General features: G+C 38.4%; 1 protein-coding gene across 1 annotated transcript in view; it reads right to left on the reverse strand.

Moving 5' to 3' along the window:
* Positions 1–21613, reverse strand: part of FBXL17 (F-box and leucine rich repeat protein 17) — a 1296987-nt gene that overhangs the window by 102482 nt on the left and 1172892 nt on the right. Inside the window, exon 8 of the mRNA XM_053701528.1 lies at positions 12769–12911. Within this exon, the coding sequence (XP_053557503.1) occupies positions 12769–12911 (143 nt within the window). The remainder of the gene's footprint in view (positions 1–12768; positions 12912–21613) is intronic.

Below are 21613 nucleotides of genomic sequence, written 5' to 3' on the forward strand. Positions count from 1 at the left end.
CAAATTGCCTAATAATTCTGCACTCCCTGTAAAGCCCTCAGCTCCGCTGAGGTCTTACCCCTCCAGAAGTCGCTATCCCACTAGCACAGAAAACTGGACACACCTGGTAGAAAAATACACCTCCTTGTTTCTGAAACAGCCCAAATCCACTTGAGAGAACAACTGTAGTCAGAGGAAACTGAAACCTCCACACTCGCCACGGAAAACTCTGATCTGAACAGAGAAACGTAAACCGGAAGGGCCGAGGATGGGTCACGTGACCGCAATTAAAAAATTTATATATATATTTTTTTTTTAATTGCACCAAACAAAAACGGCACAAAAACCGACAGCAGCACAGCAAAAAGTGATTGGGCCAAATAAGGTGAGCGGAAAAGCGATTATATCAAGTAAAAAGTAGAACAAACACTTGTCTGAAAATGGTAAACTATTGCAAAGCAACTGAAAGCCTTGTAATTACAAGGTATTTTATGTCCCTTTAGCAAATTATCAGGGATGAACTAATCAGCTGGATGAGATACTAATCATATGGACTGAGGAAGACATTATCAAGTTGAAAGACAACAGGGGAAAAATATTTTACTGTTGTGGGGGAGTCTATGTAAAAGATTGTATCCTGGGAGAACAAAATCCCTCCAAACCAGGGATGGACAACTTCCTAACAACAACGTGGTAATATTTTAGAATTCTTAAGGGTTGATGTAAATGTATGATTATTAAACACACAAATAATAATATACTTCCTAAGCATGTTAAGTGACATAGAGGATTGAGGTAAGGTTGTAAGGTACCCTCATCTTCTGTTTTCCCCCTTAGAGGGCTCTTTTGAGTTTTGGCCAACCAAAGACACATTTTTATTTTTGCTTTTTCTTGGGGCCACAAAAACTATGACACACATTATGACTTTTACCTGGGGCAGAAAACACTTGTGCAGAAGGCCACATGACGCCCTTGGGCTACCAGTTGGACATCCCTGATCTAAACAAATACATGCTGCTATAGTGCAAACTAAAATACAACAAAACAGGGGTGTTACTCATGCAATGTAGAACATAAAATAGACTTTTTGTAATGTTCATGTAATAATTTCACTGTGTAGAGTACCTTGTACAATTTTGAAAAGAGCAACCTATAACGTGTAATGTTCTCAACTTTAGAAATAAAAGTTTTATTTGAAACCCCCCCCCCCAAAAAAAAAAAACAGGGGGGTTACCACAACAGTACAGCTTGGAGAAGTCTGAAAATTAACATAATGATGAAAAGTCCATAATTGTAGAAAAATGGAAGCGACAAGAAGGTTTTAAGCATAAGAAGAGAGAAGCGCTCTACCAGGAACGAACAACAAGGTTTTTACTTAGTAACTAACATAAGCTATGTGATGTGCGTCACAAAAATAAAAAATATATTTTGACCACATGGATTGATAATGTCTATTAAAGTGACTTCACTTCATTTTTTTTATATAATCATTACAGTATTTGGTTGGGATTTATAAGTAGTATATTTAGCTAATTTACCTCTTGTTCCTTAATAGTGACGTTTACAATACAGACAATCTGACGTGTCATCTTCCATTTTGTGTTTTGACTTTGTCTGGGCTTCTTGTATTCTTAACTACCACGTTTTCATTGTAACAGCTACCCCACTCCTTCTCTTCTACCCTTACCCCTATACTCACACACATTTTCAACCTCTTCCTCAGCACTGGTATATTTCCCTCATCTCTAAAACATGCACTGGTCACACCTATCCTCAAAAAACCTTCTCTCAATCCAACCTCCCCATCCAACTACCGCACTATTTCCCTACTCCCTCTTGCCTCAAAGCTCCCTGAAAAGCTAGTACATGCATGCATGCCTATCCCATTTCCTTACATAACACTCCCTCCTTGACCCACTGCAATCTGGATTTAGCCCCCATCACTTCACAGAGACAGCAATCGTTAAAGGGACATTAAACCCCAAAATTTTCTTTCATGATTCAGATAGAGGATACAATTTTTAAAAAGTTTCCAATTTACTTCTATTATCACATTTTTATCATTCTCATGTTATTCTTTGTTGAAGAGATACCTAGGTAGGTAGCGTGCACATGCCTGAAGCACTACATGACAGGAAATAGTGCTGCCATCTAGTGCCCCTGCTAATGTATAACATTGTTGCAAAACTGCAGCTATATAGTGCTGCAGACACGTGCACACTCTTGAGCTTACATTTCAGCTTTTCCACAAAGGATAGCAAGAAAACTAAGAAAATTTGATAATAGAAGTAAATTAGAAAGTTTTATAAAATGTTATGTTCTATCTAAATCATGAAATAAAAAAAACTGGGTTTTATATCCCTTTAAGGTTACCAATGACCTACTTACAGCAAAATCCAAAGGCCACTTCTCTCTGCTTATCCTCCTTGATCTGTCTGCAGCCTTTAAAACTGTTGACCTCCTTCTTTTGTTCTAAACCCTCCAATCCTTTGGCATTTGTGACACAGCCCTCTTGTGGATCTCTTCAACCTGTCTAACCGTAACTTTAGTGTAGCCTTCTCTGGGGCTTCCTCTGCCCTGTTACCACTTTGTGTTGGGGTCCCCTTCTCTTCTCAATCTACACGTCATCATTAGGTTCCCTAATAAAGTCCCACGGGACTCCCTAAAGACTCTTCTGTTCAGGGATGCATACAACCTACACTAACCTTTCCTAATACCAGTTCCTCTCCTCCATCCGCCATTAACCCCCTTAGAATGTAAGCCTAAGAGCCCAACTTCTTGCAGATCACCTTCACAAGAGCTGACTACAACAGTGCGACTCTACGCAGGGCCCGCTATCCATTTGATCCCTATAATTGCTACCTATGTTTATAGCGCTGCAGAATCTGTTGGCGCTCTACAAATAACCGATAATAATAACACATAGAAAGTTTTGTTTTCTGTCAAAATGTATTGTTTTTGTGTCCCCCCATTATATTACTAGCATGTATACAATAACATTTGTTTGTAACTTGCCACCACAGTTTTATTACCGTTCCTGAAATTCGCCATACAAAGGATTACTACAGAAAAAAAAACTAAACATTCAGCATACATATAAAAAGAATGCCTCCAGTAAATGATTGAATAACTTATTGAACTGGTTTAAACTTTGCCCTGAATATGATAAATTCTACCTGGTTGGAAAGCACATTTCCTAATCCTAATTTAATCTAAAATCATTTACACAAAATGGTTAAATATGCATTAAAGCTATATTCTTTTTAAAAAAACTGTTATTTTGCAGCCTATTTATGAAACTGTCACCTGAAATGGAACAGACACACTGAGACTTCTGAATAGTTCTATCTTGCACAAATTTATGTAAAAAAATTGAGAAATACATTTACATCAAGCTGAACATAAAGACCAATGATCAGATGATGTGAACCTACAAATTAGATCAGATAAACTATATGGTCAAAAGTATGTGGACACCCTACTGATTACTAAGTAAAGTTGTTTCAGCCACACCCACTGCTAAACGGTGCATAAAATACTGCACATAGTCATGAAACCTCCATAGACAAACATCAGCATACTGAAGAGATCAGTGACCTAAATGTGTCACTATCATAGGATGCCATCTTTGCCACAAGTCAGTTTATGAAATTTCTCCCCTACTAGCTCTGTCTCGGACAACTGAAAGCGACACAACGTGGAAGACCACACAAACTCACAGCTAGAGGCCACTGATGAATCATCTAGCAAGAAAGAATCGCCTGTTACCTGTTGCATCACTCATTACAGAGTTAAAACTGACTCTAAAAGCAACATCAGCACAAGAACTGTGCATCAGGAGCTTCATAAAATGGGTTTCCAAGGCTGAGCAGCTGAACAGAAGCCTCACATCAACATGCACAATGCTAGGAGTTGGATGGAGTAATGTAAAGCACACCGCCACTGGACTCTGGAGCAGTGGAAACATTTTCTGGAGTGATGAATCACACTTCACAGTCTGATGGAAGAATCTGGAAGTGGCGGATGCCAGGAGAACGCTACCTACTGTAAATTTTGGTGGAAGAGGGATAATAGTCTGGGGTTGTTTTTTCAGGGTTTGGGCTAGACCCCTTAGTTCCAATGAAGGGCCATATTAAAGGGTCATGAAACCCTACATTTTCTTTCATGATTTGGATAGAGAATACAATTTAAAACAAAATTCCAATTTACATCTTTGATCAAATTTGCCTAGTTCTCTTGTTATTCTTTGTTTGAAATATCTGGATAGGTAGCGTGCACATATGTGGAGAACTACATGACAGGAAATAGTACTTTTGATAATGTATTACATTGTTGCAAAACTGCTGCCATATAGTATTGCAGACATGTGCAAACTCATGAACTTACCTTACTGCTTTTCAACAAAGGATAACAAGAAAACAAAGAAAATTTGATAGAAATAAATTTGAGTTGTTTAAAATGGAATGCTTTATCTGAATAATGAAAGAAAAAGTTTGTGTTTTATGTCCCTTTAATGCTACAGGACATAAAGACATTTAAAACAATTGGGTGCTTCAAACTTCATGATAACAGTTTTGGGAAGGACCTTGTTAAGGCTATTTTCTGGAAATAGTCTTCTTTCTGTGCACATCTCAGTTTTTCTTTCAAGGGGCACATTGATCATGGCCTAGATTACAAGTCTAACGCAAAAATATTAGCGCTGTTAAGTGGGGTTACATAATTCCCCCATTCCAAAAGCTTTTCCTAAGGCTCCATAAATTTCATACATCTGAACAGGGATTTTATCTCCTTGGTTACCAATAACATATTTGGCAGTCGTTTGTCAAGCCAAATATGAATAATGCACCTGTCTTGTGAAATCCAACCATAAAGTGTGATTTAGCACCGATTATGCTGGCTGTATGCTTATACTCTCACCATGAACACTCCTTGTAAGTCCCAAGACAAGCGTTCAGAACAGACAATTCAATTCCCTTTACAGTGGGATGAGGCAACTAAGAAATATTTTGAAATTTAAATTTTTAAATAGAAATGATCATTGCTAGTCAACTATTTAAAGCTATACTGCAATATTCTCAAGTGATTCAGTGTTTGGTAACATATCTCATTAAGGAAGTGTTTGATACCTAGAAATTACTGGATAAAAGTTAGATTTCACAGGGGAACAATAGCTTCCAGGAAGTAGCTACATAATGATAATACAGCATGTGGGCCAATAAGTCTTCTGCTTTTGAATGAAGTTTGGTTTACTCTTCCAAACAAATTATGGCGGTTCCTGCAGTTTTAATTTTTTTTTCCCATGGAGATAATGAATCATCCCAAAGGTGAATGTTATCTATTCACTGGCTAATACATGAGTACCCATTTGAAACTAATGTAAGGTTAAAGGGACAGTCTAGTCAAAATTAAACTTTCATGATTCAGATAGGGCATGTAATTTTAAACAACTTTCCAATTTACTTCTATTATCTAATTTGCTCAATTCTTTAGATATCCTTTGTTGAAGAAATAGCAATGCACATGTGTGAGCCAATCATACAAGGCCTCTATGTGCAGCAACCAATCAGCAGCTACTGAGCATATCTAGATATGCTTTTCAGCAAGTGATATCAAGAGAATGAAGCAAATTAGATAATAGAAGTAAATTAGAAAGTTGTTGAAAATGGCATGCTCTTTCTAAATCACAAAAGAAAAAAATTGGGTTTCATGTCCCTTTAAGATTGAGCTTTCCAGAGATGCAAAAGCAGATACAACACAGCCAAATGTATGTAAAATACAGATCTGGTTATAAAGAAAGAGACATTTAAGGGGATATTAACACTGAAATGTCATTCCCCATAGAATGTTTGATTATGAATAGGAAAAATAAAACCTTGTAATTTACTTTATTATGTATTTTGCCCCCAAAAAATAAATTCCACAGCCCTCATAGAGGCTGGAGTGCATCCTGCAGAAGTCACAACTAACTGTAACATTTTACACAGTGACTGTTTAAAGGGACAATAACACTTTGAAATTGCAATATAAAATGATTAATTATGCACAGTGAAATAACATTCTTTTATTGTCTATTTTGCCCCATTTTCCAGTCATTTAAATCTGAAAATTGTGGATTTTCAAGTCCTGAAAACCCACATATCTGTCCCGTGTTTGCAGTTTATCTTATCACAATTACTGTAGGAAGCAGTGTCTTTTTCAAAAGCAAGTCTGGAATAAACTCCTCCAAATAAGGAAAGGATGGGTGAAGTTTGATCAGTGAAAACCAATTCTAGTAAACAATCCATTGTAATAATGTTCGGACTATGCTGATATGTTAAACTATTCAAAGACTGCAGAAAAATGTTGTAATTACAAGGTTTTCAAGGTATTTACAGTCCCTTTTATCAGTTTAGAAACATTTTCATATCTGCACTTAAGTAGCCAAAGACAGAAAGATAAAATAAACAATATTGAAGAGGCTTTCACAGGGTGTGTTGCTAGCATGGTGGGCTTTAGAGGACAGATAGCCTTGACCGATGTAGAAAAGGACATTAATAGCTACACAAGCATGTAAGGATTCTACAAGGACCACTAAACATAGTAGAATAGCATAATCATTAAATACGTAATAAAAAGACAATGCAAAAGCATTTAGTTTAAATTTCAAATGAGTAGCAGATTTCTGACAAATTTGAAAGTTAATTCTATTTTCCCTGCCACTGCATCATGTGACAGCCTTCAGCCAGTCGCAAACTGCATATACATACATTCTGTAAATCTTGCACATGCTCAGTAGCTGATGGTGCCTTAGAAAGTACGTATATAAAAAGATTGTGCACATTTAGACAATGGAAGGGAATTGTAAAGTTGTCTAAAATTGTGTTCTCTATCGGAATAATGAAAGTTTAATTTTTTCTATTCCACATGTTTATTTATTTTTATGGCTAAGGTGTTAATGTATTTTTCAACCTTGATTGGCAAAATATTTTGGAGCAAGACTACAAATATGTATAACAATTGCAAGGTGTATGTATAGTAACTACAAGGTGTTTTATGACCTCACCCGGGTTAGCCCCCCCCATATTAAAAAATTTAACAAATAATCATTCTATTTGTTAGATCTTTATTAGATCAGGTTAGATCAACTGTTTTTTTTTCGTTAGATCTACTCTAAAATATGAAATATTAACAATCTTTTTAAGGGGGGGGCTAACCCGTAGCCAGCCCCCCCTCAACAAAAATGTTGACAAAATGTTATTGATTATGATAGCTCCACGTAGTGTGGTGTTTTTTTTACCAAGTTTAAGCACTTTTTGTTCTTGGACTTTCCAATTTGGGAATACTTTAAAGGACCGGATTTTGGCTGGATATCGAAAGTAGCGGTATGGAACTTTGATACATCCACTTATTCTACACCTGCTTTCTGAAAGCCTCTGTCCATATGGAACTCTAATGGAGATCTTTTAAAAGACCGGATTGGTTCCCAAGTGCCTGTAACATACCTCATTGTGTTGAGATTAAATCTTGTGAGTTTTAATTTGTGAATGTAAATAAACTCGGTGTTCATTTGTATATACTGCACTTAGAGGGGTTGTGCCCTGTTTCTTGTTTTTATGTCATTTTAGATTAAATCCGGTTTCCAGCACCGTGCATGTTATGAGGCAGCAACCCTGAATTTCTTGGAACCAATCTTTTAAAACCTACCTTATTATTTGGAAGTCGCATATCCTTTTTGCTATTTGCACAAGTTAGGATATTTTTAGTGTGGGGCGCTCTATTCTTTGTATTTTTTAATAGCTCCACGTTAGATCAGGTTTGGTCAGCCAAAAGTTTTGTTAGATCTAGTCTAATTACTGAGATATTGCATCTTTAATGAGGGGGGCTAGCCCCCTTAACTGAAATCTGGACCAAATTTGATTGATTTTGATAGATATACATTAGATCAGGTTAGATCAACTGTTTTTTTCCGTTAGATCTATCACGCAAGAGGCGGTATTCACAATCCTAGTTTGTGTGCGGGGGAGGGGTGATCACTGGGCTAGCCCCCCCTCAACTGAAATCTGAACCAAATTTTATTGATTTTGATAGATATACGTTAGATCAGGTTAGATCAACTGTTTTTTTCCGTTAGATCTATTACGCAAGAGGCAGTATTCACAATCCTAGTTTGTGTGCGGGGGAGGGGTGATCAGAACCGGTGATCTTTAGAGCCATCAAGTCAGTGTTTTTAAAATTGTGTTAAAGGTGAACACTTTGTTTTGTTTTTTTTCTTGACTAGTTGACAGGGCCGTTTCTTGGGGCACAGTGACAGCAGCACAGCTACTTCAGAGCTTGCAGTGTGTCACACCCTTAAGTGGGTTTATGTGTGATGTGTGTGCATATGAGTGTGTGTGTGTATGTGGGTGTATGTCTGATGTGCGTGCATACGAGTGTGTGTATGTGTGATGTGCCTGCATATGAGTGTGTGTATGTGGGTGTATGTGTGATGTGCTTGCATATATGTGGGTGTATGTGTGATGTGCGTGCATATGTGTGTGTGTGTGTAAGAAGGTGTATGTGTGATGTGTGTGCATATGAGTGTGTGTATGTGGGTGTGTGTGTGATGTGTTTGCATATGAGTGTGTGTAAGTGGGTGTATGTGTGATGTGCTTGCATATATGTGGGTGTATGTGTGATGTGCATGCATATGAGTGTGTGTGTGTAAGAAGGTGTATGTGTGATGTGTGTGCATATGAGTATGGGTGTAAGAAGATGTATGTGTGATGTGCGTGCATATGAGTGTGTGTGTAAGAAGGTGTATGTGTGATGTGCGTGCATATGAGTGTGTGTGTAAGAAGGTGTATGTGTGATGTGCATGCATACGAGTGTGTTTGGAAGTGGGTGTATGTGTGATCTGCCTATATATGAGTGTGTGTAAGTGGGTGTATGTGTGATGTGCGTGCATATGAGTGTGTGTGTAAGAAGGTGTATGTATGATGTTCCTGCATTTGAGTGTGTGTGTAAGAAGGTGTATGTGTGATGTGCGTGCATATGAGTGTGTGTGTAAGAAGGTGTATGTGTGATGTGCATGCATATGAGTATGTGTGTAAGAAGGTGTATGTGTGATGTGTGTGCATATGAGTGTGTGTGTAAGAAGGTGTATGTGTGATGTGCATGCATATGAGTGTGTGTGTAAGAAGGTGTATGTGTGATGTGCGTGCATATGAGTGTGTGTGTAAGAAGGTGTATGTGTGATGTGCATGCATATGAGTGTGTGTGTAAGAAGGTATATGTGTGATGTGCGTGCATATGAGTGTGTGTGTAAGAAGGTGTATGTGTGATGTGCGTGCATATGAGTGTGTGTGTAAGAAGGTGTATGTGTGATGTGCATGCATATGAGTGTGTGTGTAAGAAGGTGTATGTGTGATGTGCGTGCATATGAGTGTGTGTGTGTAAGAAGGTGTATGTGTGATGTGCGTGCATATGAGTGTGTGTGTAAGAAGGTGTATGTGTGATGTGCGTGCATATGAGTGTGTGTGGTGTAAGAAGGTGTATGTGTGATGTGCGTGCATATGAGTATGTGTGTAAGAAGGTGTATGTGTGATGTGCGTGCATATGAGTATGTGTATAAGAAGGTGTATGTGTGATGTGTGTGCATATGAGTATGTGTGTAAGAAGGTGTATGTGTGATGTGCGTGCATATGAGTGTGTGTGTAAGAAGGTGTATGTGTGATGTGCGTGCATATGAGTGTGTGTGTAAGAAGGTGTATGTGTGATGTGCGTGCATATGAGTGTGTGTGTAAGAAGGTGTATGTGTGATGTGCGTGCATATGAGTGTGTGTGTAAGAAGGTGTATGTGTGATGTGCGTGCATATGAGTGTGTGTGTAAGAAGGTGTATCTGTGATGTGCGTGCATATGAGTGTGTGTGTAAGAAGGTGTATGTGTGATGTGCGTGCATATGAGTATGTGTGTAAGAAGGTGTATGTGTGATGTGCGTGCATATGAGTATGTGTGTAAGAAGGTGCATGTGTGATGTGTGTGCATATGAGTGTGTGTGTAAGAAGGTGTATGTGTGATGTGTGTGCATATGAGTGTGTGTGTAAGAAGGTGTATGTGTGATGTGCGTGCATATGAGTGTGTGTGTAAGAAGGTGTATGTGTGATGTGCGTGCATATGAGTGTGTGTGTAAGAAGGTGTATGTGTGATGTGCGTGCATATGAGTGTGTGTGTAAGAAGGTGTATGTGTGATGTGCGTGCATGAGTGTGTGTGTAAGAAGGTGTATGTGTGATGTGCGTGCATATGAGTATGTGTGTAAGAAGATGTATGTGTGATGTGCGTGCATATGAGTGTGTGTGTAAGAAGGTGTATGTGTGATGTGTGTGCATATGCGTGTGTGTGTAAGAAGGTGTATGTGTGATGTGCATGCATATGAGTGTGTGTGTAAGAAGGTGTATGTGTGATGTGCTTGCATATGAGTGTGTGTGTAAGTGGGTGTATGTGTGATGTGCTTGCATATATATGTGTGTATGTGTGATGTGCGTGCATATGAGTGTGTGTGTAAGAAGGTGTATGTGTGATGTGCGTGCATATGAGTGTGTGTGTAAGAAGGTGTATGTGTGATGTGCATGCATATGAGTGTGTGTGTGAAAAGGCGTATGTGTGATGTGCATGCATACGAGTGTGTTTGGAAGTGGGTGTATGTGTGATCTGCCTATATATGAATGCTTGTAAGTGGGTGTATGTGTGATGTGCGTGCATATGAGTGTGTGTATGTGGGGCCTGCGTTCATACAAGTGTATTTCTGTAGTTCTGGATGTCACACATTGGGGGGAAATTTACCATCCCTGCAGGCGGCCAGGTTTCATAGCAAGGTAAAATTTAATTTTGCACAAGAGGATTCTTGTGCAACACTATCCCCTGCTGTGGTGCAAACAGTTGCACTATAGCACAGCATTTCAATCATCCTGAACAAGCGAGTGTAAAAGGGACAGTCAAGTCCCAAAAAAACTTTTATGTTTCAAATAGGGCATGTAATTTTAAACAACTTTCCAATTTACTTTTATTACCAATTTTGCTTTGTTCTTTTGGTATTCTTAGTTAAAAGCTAAACCTGGGAAAGCTCATATGATCATTTCTAAGCCCTTGAAGGCCGCCTCTTATGCTTTTTTATTTGCTTTTCACAACAGGGGAGAGCTAGTTCATGTGAGCCATATAGTTAACATTGTGGTCACACCCATGGCTTGTGGCACCCCTCATTAAAAATGCAATATCTCAGTAATTAGACTAGATCTAACAAAACTTTTGGCTGATCAAACCTGATCTATCATGGAACTATCATAATCAATAACATTTTGTTGATGGGGGGCTGGCTACAGGTTAGCCCCCCTGAAAAAGATTGTTAATATTTCATATTTTAGAGTAGAACTAACGAAAAAAACAGTTGATCTATCCTGATCTAACAAAGATCTAACAAATGGAATGATTGTTTGTTAAAATTTTTAATATGGGGGCTAACTCTGGTGAGGTGTTTTATGTCCTTTTTTTTGCCCTAGCAAATTGGTTCTTTAAAAACAAACCTGTAGCAAACTTGGATAGGCAAGTCAGTTGTAAAGGGTGACTTTAAAATTGACTTGCATTTACAGAATGGCCAACTTGGAGATTCTTTGGAGATTCTTCAAGACAGCTATTTACCCAAGTATCCTTAAAGGGACAGTCTACTCCAAAATTGTTTTGTTTAAAAAGATAGATAATTCCTTTATTGCCCATTCCCTAATTTTGCAAAACCAACACTGTTATATTAATACACTTTTTACCTCTGTGATTACCTTGTATCTAAGCCTCTGCAGACTGCCCCCTTATCTCAGTGCTATTTACAAACTTGCATTTTAGCTAATTAGTGCTGACTCATGAATAACACAATGTTATCTATATGACACACGTGAACTAGCCGTGTCTTGCTGTGAAAAGCTATAGAAATGCACTGAGATTAAAGGTGGCATGCAGGAGCTTAAAACCAGGCAGAAACTTAGAGGTTATAAAGTATATTAATATAACAACGTTGGCTGTGCAAAGCTGGGGAATGAGTAGTAAAGGCGTTATCTATCTTTTTAAACAATAACAATTTCGGAATAGACTGTCCCTTTAATTTTGTTAATGGTTAGTACATACTCAAACCTTTTTTAATAAACTGCTTTTGGCTCTTTGTACTAAAAGGTGGATGGTTCTCAACTTGGGAACCTGTTCGACCGCCTTTGCTGTGAATGGGCAGAGGACACAGTATGTGCGCTGTTTGGATATACTATTGTGCAAGGACTGCTTCGCACCACAGCAGGGCCTACCAATCACCCCGAACAAAAGGGTTTGGGGTGTTTTATCTGTCAGAAGCAGCTGTTGGATGATGGCTGCGAAAAGCAGGCTCAGCCCCGCAATGGCTCAAAAGCAGCATTTGTTGCTTTGGATATTGAACAAACCAATCTGATCATCACTTTTAGTCTAAATAGAACTTTCTCCAAAACGTTTCCTGAAAATGAAAATCAGGAACTTGTAGGTAATTTATATACAAATATTAATAAAAAAAACAATGTATTTAAAGGGTAGACTTGTTGTTGATGTTTTTTTAGAAAAAAAAAATTTATAAAAAAAATGGAAGTGCTGCCACTCCACCAGGATCACCAGAAACCACCACCCCTAGGTATTGGGATTATATGAGACTGTGGTTCCTATGAAGGTGCCGGGCTGTCTGAAGGGGCGGGAATGGCGGGAAAATTGTGGGATTGTCCTTTGTGTTATATGCTAAATTCAAATATTATTTATTCTCCAATCTTCTTACCTTATCGCATCTCATCAAGCCTAGATATCGGATAGATTTGCTGCTTTGTGCAATCAATGTGGCACCTTGATCTGTAATCTCTTTACACCACCCAACATCCACTGTCTCTATAGTGGCGCTGTATCGACCAATGGCTATCAAAGCTGTGGAAACATGATAAAAAAAATATTAAATGAAAATGTTTCTTTTTTTATTTAATCTATTTATGTTAGAGATTTTCTTATTTGGGTAATGCCCAAGATAATGCTTTATTTCAGAATTCCTAGGAAGAAAAAGCAAATCATTTCATTTATCAACCAGACATTAAAGGGAAATTGTACACTAGATTTTTCTTTGAATAAATGTTCTGTAGATGATCCATTTATTTAGTTCATCTGGGAGTTTTTTTGTAACAATATATAGTTTTGTTGCTCTTTAATAACATTGTGCTGATTTTAAGACTCCTAACCAAGCCCCACAGTATCAGATGTATACGTGAGTTTACAGACTCCTGCTGGTTCCTGTTTAAATTAACAGTCTTTTCGTATGCAGCGAAGGGGGAAAGTAGGAAGTGTCTGCTCTTTTTGATTTCCCAGCCCCTTTCAGTGGGTGTCCAAGTCAATCTAATCAACAGTGCTAAACTGGGAGCTTCTAAGTAAGTTTTTAAAAGGATTTATACTGGATTTTGTTATTAGCATCTGTGCATATTCTTCTTTATAGTAGTGTCTGTTACATGCAGTTATATGAAAATTGGTGTATTCTGTCCCTTTAAATACACAGAATTTGGAGTATATGTGTATTCTTTTTAAAATAATACTAGTAAACAACTCATGAGACATATGATTATAATTTCATATGCAATATATTTTATTACAAAAAAGGAACATCATCTGCAACAGATTTCATACTGCCCAGAAAAAAAGCAACTATTAAATCCACATTTTAAATTGTTTCTAAAGCAAAACACATTCTTATAACATAAGTACCGTTAGTAATTTATGCAAAAATAATTTATTGCATACAGCGGAGTCTGATGTTAAAACTCAGCTGTGGAGTTTATGTGGTTAAGTATGACAAATTGATTAACCCATTCTGGGCTGAACAGAATATTTTTCCAGAGGCTAGAAATGAAAAGGGTTTTTTAAAAAGTTTCTTATTAAATAAAACCAGATGCATAGAGAAAAGTAAATTTCAAAGAGATCAAAACAACAAAAACTAAAATGTAGCGGCACATTAAGAAATGTGCATTATTCATAGTAAAAAGGTAAAGATGAAAAGTTATCTTCTGTTCTTTTATAATTTAATATAATCAGTGTATATCAGAAACATTAAACTCTTTCACTTAGTATAATCATTAACCTTGTTCCATAATTGCCCACGTCAATTTCTGTAAACTCTTCTTTGTTACAATTTGCAAAGCATGTCATTGCTTAAAAAGATCTCATTAGCAATTGAGGAGTTTCCGTGTGGGGCCAGCAAAAGCAGTACTTGTAGAATATTAGATATCCAAGGTACTTAAATTTGAAATAGCATTTATTAAATCACATTTTGTGAATGCTCATTACTGGTAAAAAAATGTCCTTGAAATTCGGCACACTTTGTTGCCTTCCAGAGATGATGTTTTTCTGCCACTTTCATTCAAAGCTTCTTCAAAGAGCACTTTAGGAATGACACAAGTTAAGTCCTTCACTGCTCCCTATACAGTACTATTTTGCATAGATTGACCCAGTGACCGAATATCTGTTGTCTACTTCTTTTAATATACAAAACATTTTTTATTATATCTTACAAGACCTTCTTGTAAATTCAATATGCGTTCCATAATTTCTCTGAAGGCAAACTAGTTAGAATATTTGGATTCCATGTTTTAGTTCTGAATTTGTTATTTTGTATGTTCTGCTTTTTAAGACGGTATATATCTTGACACAACATTGTGACTACACAACTTCTAAGTATTCTGATTGAATTCTGCTCTTAGCAAAAACTAACTATAATAGAATATGACATTCACAATGATATTCAGAAAGGAGTAGATTTACAAATGCATCTTAAAATGCATGAAATATGTCTTATTTTCCAATACTGACATCCATAATATATATATATATATATATATATATATATATATATATATATATATATATATATACAGTATCTCACAAAAAGTGAGTAAACCCCTCACATTTTTGTAAATATTTTATTATAACTTTTCATGTGACAACACTGAACAAATTACACTTTGCTACAATGTAAAGTAGTGAGTGTACAGCCTGTATAACAGTGTAAATTTGCTGTCCCCTCAAAATAACTCAACACACAGTCATTAATGTCTAAACCGTTGTCAACAAAAGTGAGTACACCTCTAAGTGGAAATGTCCAAATTTAACCCAAAGTGTTAATATTTTGTGTGGCCACCATTATTTTCCAGCACTGCCTTAACCCTCTTGGGCATGGAGTTCACCAGAGCTTCACAGGTTGCCACTAGAGTCCTCTTCCACAACTGCACCACAGAGCTGGTGGATGTTAGAGATCTTGCTCTCCCCAACCTTCAATTTGAGAATGCCCCACAGATGCTCAATAGGGTTTAGGTTTGGAGACATGCTTGGCCAGTCCATCACATTTACCCTCAGCTTATTTTGCAAGGCAGTGGTCATCTTGGAGGTCGTTATCATTTTGGAATACTGCCCTGTGGCCCAGTCTCCCAAAGGAGGGGATCATGCTCTGCTTCAGTATGTAACAGTACATGTTTACATTCATGGTTCCCTCAATAAACTGTAGCTCCTCAGTGCCGGCAGCACTCATGCAGACCAAGACCATGACAATCCCACCCCCATTCTTGACTGTAGGCAAGACACACTTGTCTTAGTACTCTTCACCTGGTTGCTGTCACACACACTTGACACCATCTGAACTAAATAAGTTTATCTTGGTCTCATTGGACCATAGTACATGATTCCAGTAATCCATGTCTTTAGTCTGCTTGTCTTCAGCAAACTGTTTGCGGGCTTTCTTGTGCATCATCTTTTGAAGAGGCTTCCTTCTGGGATGACAGACCAATTTGATGCAGTGTGCGGTGTATGGTCTGAGCACTGACAGGCTGACCCCCCACCCCTTCAACCTCTGCAGCAATGCTGGCAGCACTCTATTTCCAAAAGACAACCTCTGGATATGATGCTGAGCACAAGCACTCAACTTCTTTGGTCGACCATGGCGAGGACTGTTCTGAGTGGAACCTGTCCTGTGAAACCTCTGTATGGTCTTGCCCACTGTGCTGCAGCTCAGTTTCAGGGTCTTGGCAATCTTCTTATAGCCTAGGCCATCTTTATGTAGAGCAACAATTCTTTTTTCAGATCCTCAGAGAGTTTTTTGCCATGAGGTGCCATGTTGAACTTCCAGTGACCAGTATAAGAGAGCGTGAGAGCGATAACACCAAATTTAACACACCTGCCCCCCATTCACACCTGAGACCTTGTAACACTAACGAGTCACATGACATCGGGTAGGGAAAATGGCTAATTGGGCCTAATTCGGACATTTCCACTTAGGGGTGTACTCATTTTTGTTGCCAACGGTTTAGACATTAATGGCTTTGTGTTTTGTTATTTTAAGGGGACAGCAAATTTACACTGTAATACAGGCTGTACACTCACTACTTTATATTGTAGCAAAGTGTCACTTCTTAAGTGTTGTCACATAAAAAGATATAATAAAATATTTACAAAAATGTGAGGGGTGTACTCACTTTTGTGAGATGTATATATACACAGGACATATCTAATTCTACTGCCGTTCCATGACAAGACTATGCAATATGTTTCTTATCAGATGAGCTGTATAGTTATTTACAACATTGCAAAGTTTACTGTTTACTATGTATTAATCCATCATATCAGGTCCTAGACAAAAAAAACAACCATAAAAGCTACTGTAAATTAAAATGTCACAACAGTTAAAATGACTGATTTTTTTTATTCTCTCATAGAATGATATTCTGTACTGTTGGATCAGTACTAAATATATCCATATGAAGACATATAAGCCCATGACAAAGCTATATCCCAGCCTGGCTAACCCAAAAACGTAATTTCTCGTCAGTCTGTTTGATGTTTTGAATATCGGGGCCACTGAGAAAATTAAGTAAATTTGATAACAGAAGTAAATTAGTCTCTTGCATGTTTTATGTGAACTAGAAAACAAACTAAAACAATACCTTCCAGCGCTAAATCTGGTTATACAATTTTGACAGAAATTGTTTTTCTATCATATAATGACTGCTGGTTGTAAGTACAATTTTGAAATGATCATTTAAACATAAACTGTGGACTCATCTAACAGCAACATTATTGTGGGTGAACACACAATGGCTATAATTTTCATTTTTTACATTTTTTGGCCGGTAATATTTTGGCAGCAAGATGGTAGTTGTACAAGTTTATTTTTCAATGTTTTTTAAAAAAATGTAATTTCACTTCTTGTGAAATGAAAGACTTCAGTTCTTAGAAAAACTTGGAAAACTTTATTTTTCCACATTTCACAAGGTTCACATGAATCCTAATAATGCATAGATTGCTATTTCTACTTTGATAATTGGATAACACGGAGAATTCACAAACATTGTTCGTTATTTATTGTATATGGAAACTGGTAAGTCACTAGAGCGTTATCTTACATTTACTAATGAAGAAGACCTGATTTGCTCAAATTAAAGGGACAGTCAACTCCAAAATGTTTATTGTTTGAAAAGATAGATAATCCCTTTATTACCCATTCCCTAGTTTTGCATAACCAACACATTTATATCAATATACTTTTCACATCTGTGATTACCTTGTATCTAAGCCTCTTTTGAAGCCTGATGATCACATGGCTATTTAATTATTACCTACTAGTCTTAAAGCCCGTTCACACGGGCCATTTTTTGCAGTACAGCGATCCCACCCTTTGCGCTCTCTCCCTCCCCTTGCGCTCTCTCTCCCTCCCCCCTCTCTTTTGCTCTCTCTCTCCCCCCTCTCTTTTGCTCGCTCTCTCCCCCTCTCTTTTGAGCTTTCTCTCTCCCCCTCTCTTTTGAGCTTTCTCTCACCCCCCTCTCTTTTGAACTCTCTCCCTCCCCCCTCTCTTTTGCGCTCTCTCCCCCCCTCTCTTTTGCGCTCTCTCTCTCCTTCTCTTTTGAGCTCTCCCCCTCTCTTTTGAGCTCTCTCCCCTCTCTTTTGAGCTCTCTCTCTCCCCCCTCTCTTTTGTGCTCTCTCTCCCCCCTCTTTTGCGCTCTCTCTTCCCCCCTCTCTTTTGTGATCTCTCTTCCCCCCTCTCTTTTGCGCTCTCTCTTCCCCCCTCTCTTTTGCGCTCTCTCTCCCCCTCTCTTTTGCGTTCTCTCTCCCCCTCTCTTTTGCTCTCTCTCTCTCTCCCCCTCTCTCTCTCCCCCCTCTATATCTCTCTCCCCCCTCTCTCTCACCCCTCTCTCACCCCCTCTTTCTCTCTCCCCTCCCCTCTCTCTCCCCCCCCCCTCTCTCTCTCCCTCTCTCTCAAGACCCTCTCTCTCCCTCTCTCTCTCTCTCTCTCTCTCTCCCCCATCCTCTCTCCCCCTCTCTCTCTCCCCCCTCTCTATCTCTCCCCCCTCTCTATCGCGCACCCGGCCATGCCCCCTTTACCCCGGCCATGGCCCCTTCACGGCCATTCACGCCCGGCCATGCCCCCTTAACGTCGGCCACGCCCCCGTTCACACCCGACCATGCCCACTTCTGCCGCAGAAGCGCAGATCAGCTAGGGACTCAAAGGCCAGGTGTGTTTGTCCTCGTTCTGTCTCTACTGCGCATGAGAGCTTTGGACAAACACACTTGGCCTTTTATTATATATGATTGACTTGCATTTTAGCCAATAAGTGCAGTGTCTGCTACAACCACAGGTGTGAGCACAATGTTATCTATATGGCCCACATGAACTAGCAGTCTCCTGTTGTGAAAGGCTAATAAAAAAGCATGTGATAAGAGGCTGTCTGTAGTGGCTTAAAACAGGGAGAAATTTAGAGGTATAAATGTTATAAAGTACATTAATATAACAATGTTGGTTGTGCAAAGCTGGGGAATGGGTAGTAAAGGCTTTATCTATATTTTAAAACTATAACAATTTTGGAGTTGACTGTCCTTTTGAGACAATAGTGAATGATACAAGCTGGCTTGGCTTAAAATGCTGAAGAGAAGTTTAAGGGCCAATGCATATTTTTTACCTAAACATGTAATTGATTATGGCAGCTCAGATTAAAGGTTAACACTGCATATAATAGTCAGAGCATTTAGTGATTTTAGCACTGGATACATAATGCTTACATCTGCTTTGCACTTCTGTCTTAAATTAAAAAAATTAGATGCTCTAAATCTTTAAAGCATCTAATTGTTGCATAACTTACTCAAGCTTACTGTCTGACCCCCGAAAAGTCCCACTAGGAAGCCACAAGCATTGCAGCTTCCAACCAGATCACAGCCAATGAGCTAATCAGGAGCGGAAGTCATACACAGCTGCCAATCATCTGTGTTCCGCTCAGGAACTGCTATGGTGTGATGCCAAAGCTCGACTTTATATGTGTTTAAACCCTTTGCAGGGCATTTAACTCTGTTAAAGATTGTGAAAACAATGTTACATTACATGTTACATTGTTAAAAGCCATATAATCCTTCAAAAGTGTTCTTCTATAAAGAATACCATAAGAATAAAATATATTTGAAAAAAGAAATAAATTAGAAATAAAACTGTATGATCTATCTCAATCATAAAAGAAAAAAATGTGGGTTTCCTGTTGCTTAAAGGGATAGTAAACACCAAAAATGTTATTGTTTAAAAATATAGATAATCCCTTTATTTACCATACCCCAGTTTTGTATAACCAACACTGTTATAGAAATGTACTTTTTACCTCTGTAATTACCTTGTATCTAAGCTTCTGCTCACTGCCTCCTTATTTTAGATCTTTTGACAGACTTGCATTTCAGGCAATTAGTGCTGATTCTTAAATAACTCCACGTGCATGTGCACAATGGTATTTATATGAAACACATGAACTAACGCCCTCTAGCTGTGGAAAACTGTCAAATGCAGAGGCAGCCTTCAATGGCTTAGAAATTAGCATATGTGCCTACCTAGGTTTAGCTTTCAACTAAGAATAACAAGAGAACAAAGCAAATTTGATGATAAAAGTAAATTAGAAAGTTGTTTAAAATGACATGCCCTATCTGAATCATGAAAGTTTAATTTGGACTTAAAAGCACATTCACCAAGATTACAAGATTTGCGCTATACCGGGTGCATAAATAACACAAAAACCCTAAAATTTATGCTTACCTGATAAATGTATTTATTTCTGGATATGGAGAGTCCACGACGTCATCAATTACTAGTGGGAATATCACTCCTGGCCAGCAGGAGGAGGCAAAGAGCAACACAGCAAAGCTGTTAAGTATCATTCCCTTTCCCACAATCCCCAGTCATTCAACCAATGGGAAATGGAAAAAGGAATAACACATATATAGATTTGGATAGGTTGAACTCGATGGTCTTTATTCAACCTCATCTACTATGTTACTATGTTACAAAGGTGTAGAGGTGCCTAAGGTTTAGTCAAAAATAACTGTCTTAAAAATAAGGGTGGGGTCGTGGACTCTCCATATCGGGAAAGAAAGAAATTTATCAGGTAAGCATACATTTTGTTTTATTTCCTAAGATATGGAGAGTCCACAATGCCATTAATTACTAATGGGAACCAATACCCAAGCTAGAGGACACAGATGACTAGGGAGGGAGAACAAGACAGGCATTACTAAACAGAAGGCACCACCGCTTGAAGAACCTTTCTCCCAAAAGAAGCTTTAGCCGAGGCAAAAGTATCAAATTTGTAAAATGTGGGAAAAGAATGCAGCCTTGCAAATCTGTTCCACAGAAGCTTCATTTTGAAAGCCCAAGAAGAGGAGACAGCCCTCATGGAATGAGCCGTAATTCTCTGAAGAAGCTGCAGACAAGCAGTCTCATAATCAAAACGAATAATACTTCTGAACCAGAGAGGAAGAGAAGTAGTAGTAGCTTTCTGACCTTTACGATTTCTGGAGAAACAAACAAACAGGGCAGAAGACTGGCGAAAATTCATAGTCACCTGTAGAATTTTTTTTAAAGCACACACAACAACCAAGTGGTGCAACAAACATTCCTTATGAGAGGAAGGAGTAGGACATAGAGAAGGAACAACAATTTCCTGATTAATATTTCTTTAGGAAGAAAAAACCCAACTTAGTACGAAGAACCACCTTATCAACATGAAAATAAGATAAGGCAAAACACACTGCAAAGTCAAGAGTTCCTAGACTCTCCAAGCATTAGAGATAGCAATAAGAAACAAAACCTTCCAAGATAATAACTTACGCCTAGATTTAGAGTTCTGCGTTAGCCGTCAAAACCAGCGTTAGGGGGTCCTAACGCTGGTTTTGTCCTACCGCTGGTATTTAGAGTCTTGTAGGTAAGGGTTTAACGCTCACTTTCCAGCCGCGACTTTTCCATACCGCAGATCCCCTTACGTCAATTGCGTATCCTATCTTTTCAATGGGATCTTTCTAACGCCGGTATTTAGAGTCTTGGCTGAAGTGAGTGTTAGAAAAAACGACAAGACTCCAGCCGCAGAAAAAAGCCAGGAGTTAAGAGCTTTCTGGGCTAACACTGGTTCATAAAGCTCTTAACTACTGTGCTCTAAAGAAAACTAACACCCATAAACTACCTATGCACCCCTAAACCGAGGCCCCCCCACATCGCCGCCACTCTATTAAATTTTTTTAACCCCAATCTGCTGACCGCACACCGCCGCAACCTACATTATCCCTATGTACCCCTAATC

The sequence above is a fragment of the Bombina bombina genome, chromosome 2 (assembly GCF_027579735.1).
Source record: "Bombina bombina isolate aBomBom1 chromosome 2, aBomBom1.pri, whole genome shotgun sequence".
In the NCBI taxonomy this organism is placed as follows: Eukaryota; Metazoa; Chordata; class Amphibia; order Anura; family Bombinatoridae; genus Bombina; species Bombina bombina.